The sequence below is a fragment of the Gekko japonicus genome, unplaced genomic scaffold (genome assembly GCF_001447785.1).
Source record: "Gekko japonicus isolate JY-2015 unplaced genomic scaffold, Gekko_japonicus_V1.1 scaffold2948, whole genome shotgun sequence".
Classification (NCBI taxonomy): Eukaryota; Metazoa; Chordata; class Lepidosauria; order Squamata; family Gekkonidae; genus Gekko; species Gekko japonicus.
The window spans coordinates 83,888-88,443 of NW_015176536.1; the positions used below are offsets into that span (position 1 = coordinate 83,888).

General features: G+C 50.6%; 1 protein-coding gene across 2 annotated transcripts in view; it reads right to left on the reverse strand.

Annotated features, from left to right (window-relative positions):
- Positions 1-1,872, reverse strand: part of RAB6A (RAB6A, member RAS oncogene family) — a 49,377-nt gene extending 47,505 nt beyond the window's left edge. The window contains exon 1 of one of the 2 annotated variants that reach the window (XM_015427448.1): positions 1,813-1,872. In XM_015427448.1, coding sequence (XP_015282934.1) covers positions 1,813-1,838 — 26 coding nt within the window. In that variant the 5' untranslated portion in view covers positions 1,839-1,872. The remainder of the gene's footprint in view (positions 1-1,812) is intronic. The other variant, XM_015427447.1, reaches the window with a different exon arrangement.
- Positions 1,873-4,556: the final 2,684 nt, after the last annotated feature.

Genomic DNA, 4,556 nt, shown 5'->3' on the forward strand with positions numbered 1-4,556 from the left:
ACTGGATGGCCCATTGGCCTGAACCAACATTGGCTTCTCTTATGTTCTTATATGGAGCAGAGGTCCATCAGTGGCTCTTAGCCACAAGGTATAGATGGGAACTCTTGGTCTGGGGCAAGTGATGCTCTGTCTTCTTGGTGTTTGGGGGAGGGGGCAACAGTGGGAAGGCTTCTACTGTCCTGGCCCCACTGCTGGACCTCCTGAGGGCACCTGGTGTTTTTTAGCCACTGTGTGACACAGAGCGTTGGACTGGATGGGCCATTGGCCTGATCCAACATTGTCTTCTCTTATTTATTTATTTATTTATTTATTTATTTATTAATTATGTTCTGGTGGTTCCGGGCCCCAGGGATTTCTGACTTGCCTCGCTTTTTCAGCCCTGGCCACTGCCTGGTGGAATGAGCTCCCGTGTGAGATCCGGGCTCTGCATGGATTTACTACAATTCTGCCGGGCCTGCGTCCCCCTCCTCCTTGGGTGCCTCTATCAGTAGCCTGGGTCCTTTGAGATCCTAAATTTTAAGGATCGCCAAGCAAAAAACCTTAGATTTAGCATCATTCACCACTGAGACATCTCGTTCTTACTGGAGCTGTATTATGCGATGCCGTATCGTATTTTAAAATGTAAATTGCGTTTTGTTTTAATTATATTGTATTCTATTGTTGGAAGCCACCCTGAACCCATCAAGGGGAGGGCGGGATATAAATCCAAAAAATAAAAACACATAAATACATTAACGGCATCTTTTGCACTCTCATGGAAAGGGGCCATGGGGCATCCCAGCGGTTCCATACACCAGCCCACTCCGGTCACACTTCATGAGCTCCTGAAGTGTGTTTCACATTTGCCTCCCCCTCCTAATTATGCCATCAGGCTGTGGGACCAACTACGCCACTGGGCAATCGCCAAATTATGTCCTCTGCCGCACACACAGCAAATGAGGCTGGCGTGCGTGAGTGAAGATGGCAGCCGAGGAGGCCTGTAGCCACAGTGGGGCATCTCGGGGCTAGGCCCCCTGACTTACTGGCAAGGACCCCCCGACTCCCCATCCAGCTCAGGGCCCTCGAGTAGTGGCGGGTGTGGGGAAGGAAGCTGGGTATTCCTTTTTTTTCTTGAGCCCCCAGAGGAGATTCTTTATTATTATTTTTCAAACTACAAAAACTATCACAGAAAAGGGAAAGGGGGTATTCCTATGCAGCTGTCTGGTGTGAAGGGCCCGCTACGGTGGCCACACGGAGCCAGACAGTGCCTCTCCATTTCCCCCCAGAAACTTAATTCCCCCCGAAACTTGGAAGAGGAGGAGGAGGAGGAGGAGGAGAAGATTGGATTAATACACCGCCCTTCACTACCCAAGGGAGTCTCAGAGCGGCTTACAAACTCCTTTCCCCTCCCCTCCCCACAACAGACACCCTGTGAGGTAGGTGGGGCTTAGAGAGCTCAGACAGAAACGGCTCTTTTTCCAAGAACAGCTGTGCGAGGACTATGGCTTGCCCAAGGTCAGCTGCATGTGAAGGAGTGGGGAATCAAACCCGGTTTTCCCAGATTAAAGTCCGCGCACTTTTAACCACTACACCAAACTGGCTACTTTTAATTTGATTAGGCGGTGCCCCCTAAGAAATCTAAATGCCTCCCGACTTAAAACAACCTGGCTACGGGCCTGCAGCCGAGTCTCCCAGAGGCCACTGGGTCCCACCAGAACTTGATTTCATTTCAGGAGAAAAACTCTGGGCCACACCACTGATATGTGAAAGCACCCTCTACTGGTAGGCCATCTGACCCAAGGCCCTCAACGAGAGTGCATTTGGAGGTATTACCTGGTAGGTGTTGTCAAAACTGTCATACATGAACCTGGTGATCAACGAGGTCTTCCCCACTGGAAGAAAAAAAAAGAAGGAATCGGGAGGTTAAAACAGCACAACCCAAGATCCATTCCAGGTGTTCCAACTGAAGGCCTGGCAATAAGTTCCACACAGTTAAAGAAGAAGACAATTGACTAGTGTTCTAATTATGAAGCCGGGGATAACAGGCAGCCGTTTAACATTTGTTCATAATTACAGGAATTTAAGTGACGTGCACAGAGGCGTGAACGACGTTTACCATAGCAGGAGCCGTTCAGTGCTTGCGCTGCGTGAGTTTGTTGTCAACACTTCACTGCACTGGCACAATGAAGCTGCCCCAGGAGGGCTGCCAACCTCCAGGCGGTGGCTGGAGATCTGATGGGACCATGACTGATTTTCAGGCGACAGGGATCGGTTCCTCTGGAGAAGATAGCTACTTTGGAAAGTGGACTCTATGGCATCATACCCTGCTGAAGCCCCTCCCCTCCCAAACCCCACCCTCTCCAGATTCCACCCCCAAAATCTCCAGGAATTTCTGAACCCGGAGCTGGCAAACCTGTGTACCATTTTGGCTCCTCCCCATCTCTTGGCAATTTTATTTCATTGCTTAACAGAAGAAGAAGAAGACAACGATGACAAAGAAGGAGGAGGAGGAGGAGGAGGAGGGAGATTGGATTTATACCCCACCCTTCACTACCCAAAGGAGTAGGAGAAGGATGAGGAGGAGGAGAAGGAGGAGGAGGAGGGAGATTGGATTTATACCCCACCCTTCACTACCCAAAGGAGTCTCAGAGTGGCTTACAAACGCCTTCCCCTTCCCACAACAGACACCCTGTGAGCAATGCTCCCTCTAAGCTGTGGAGTCTTGTGAGCAAAAATTCTACTTCGTGTGCTACTGGCATCAAAGTTGTGAGCGAGCGATTTGGCTACTGCATCAATTAGTTTGCTCTGGAACCGTCCCTTCCTGAGCGAAGACAAAAATGGGTGAGCTGGAGGCTAAAAAACTGTGAGCTAGCTCGCACTGACTCAGCTTAGAGGGAACACTGCCTGTGAGGTCGGCGGGGCTGAGAGAGCTCTGACAGAAACGGCTCTTTTTCAAGGACAGCTGTGACAGAACTATGGCTTGCCCAGGGTCATCCAGCCAGGTGCAGGTGAAGGAGTGGGGAATCAAACCCGGTTCTCCCAGATTAGAGTCCGCGCACTTAGCCACTACTCCAGACTGGCTTATAAAGTAAAGGGAAAGGCTCCCTTGCTCGAAAGCCAGTCGAATCCAACTCTAGGGTTGCGGTGCTCATCTCCGTTTCGAAGCCAAAGACGTTTCCATGGTCATGTGGCCGGCATGACTAAACACCAAGGCGCACGGAACGCTGTTCCCTTCCCACCAAAGTGGTCCCTATTTATCTACTTGCAATTTCTTGCTTTCGAACTGCTAGGTTGGCAGGAGCTGGAACCAGAGACGGGAGCTCACTCCATCTTGCGGCACACTCTGGTCTCGAACTGCTGAACTACCGACCTTCCACAGCCTGCAGTTCAGCGTCTTAACCACTTGAGCCACCGCAGCTCCTTAAACTGGCTTATAGGGGTGGTTTATAGAAGAATTCAACACGCAATTCCTCTTTTCCTTTTTGTACAGGACTAGAAACTGCACCCCCACCCCACCACAGAGCTGGGCAGTTAGGTGAGACAGGCACTTCTGAAAGACCGGCATGATATCGTTGAGTGTCAGATTTTGCCAACACGCCCCTCCATTCCCACCCCTATCCCTCCATAGCACTGCTGAAGAGAAGGACTGGCGACTGACCCACCTGGCTTCTCTCATTTAAAAGGTGGCATCTCTGACCAGAGTGGTTTATTCTTATTTACCAACGACAGTCATCTAGAGACTCGACAGTAAGAACACAAGAGGCAACAAGGCAAACCGTGACGTGATCGGATAAAGGAGGCTAAAGTTGCAAGAGTGGCGGGAGGAGGCGGGAGGAAAAAAGACTCCACAATAGTAAAAGGTAAAGGTTCCCTTGCTCGAAAGCCAGTCGAATCCGACTCTAGGGTTGCGGTGCTCATCTCCGTTTCAAAGCCGAAGAGCCAGCGCTGTCCGAAGACGTTTCCGTGGTCATGTGGCTGGCATGACTAAACATGGACTAAAAGTTTGGAGAGATCTTATTCTTGCATCCCCCCCCCCTAACTTCTTGAATGTACAAACGGGGGAGGAGACGGAGACGACAAAGAAGAAGACACGTCCCCTATGAAGAAAGCTTAAAGCGCTTGGGGCTCTAGCTTGGAGAAATGACGGCTGAGGGGTGACCTGATTGAGGTTCACAAGATTATGTGTGGGATAGAGCAGGTAGAGAAAGAGGTACATTTCTTCCTTTCTCACAACGCAAGAACTCCTTGTGGACACTCCATGAAACTGCTGAGCGGTCGAGTGAGAATGGATAAAAGGAAGTCCTTCTTCACCCAGAGAGTGATTCACACATGGAATTCACTGCCACAGGAGGTGGTGGCAGCTACAAGCATGGACGGCTTCAAGAGGCAATTGGATAAGCATATGGAGCAGAGGTCCATCAGTGGCTATTAGCCATAAGGTATAGATAGGAACACTCGGTCTGGGGCAAGGGATGCTCTGTATTCTTGATGCTTGGGGGGGCAACAGTGGGAGGGCTTCTGGAGTTCTGGCCCCACTGCTGGACCTCCTGATGGCACCTGGTATTCCTGGCCACTGT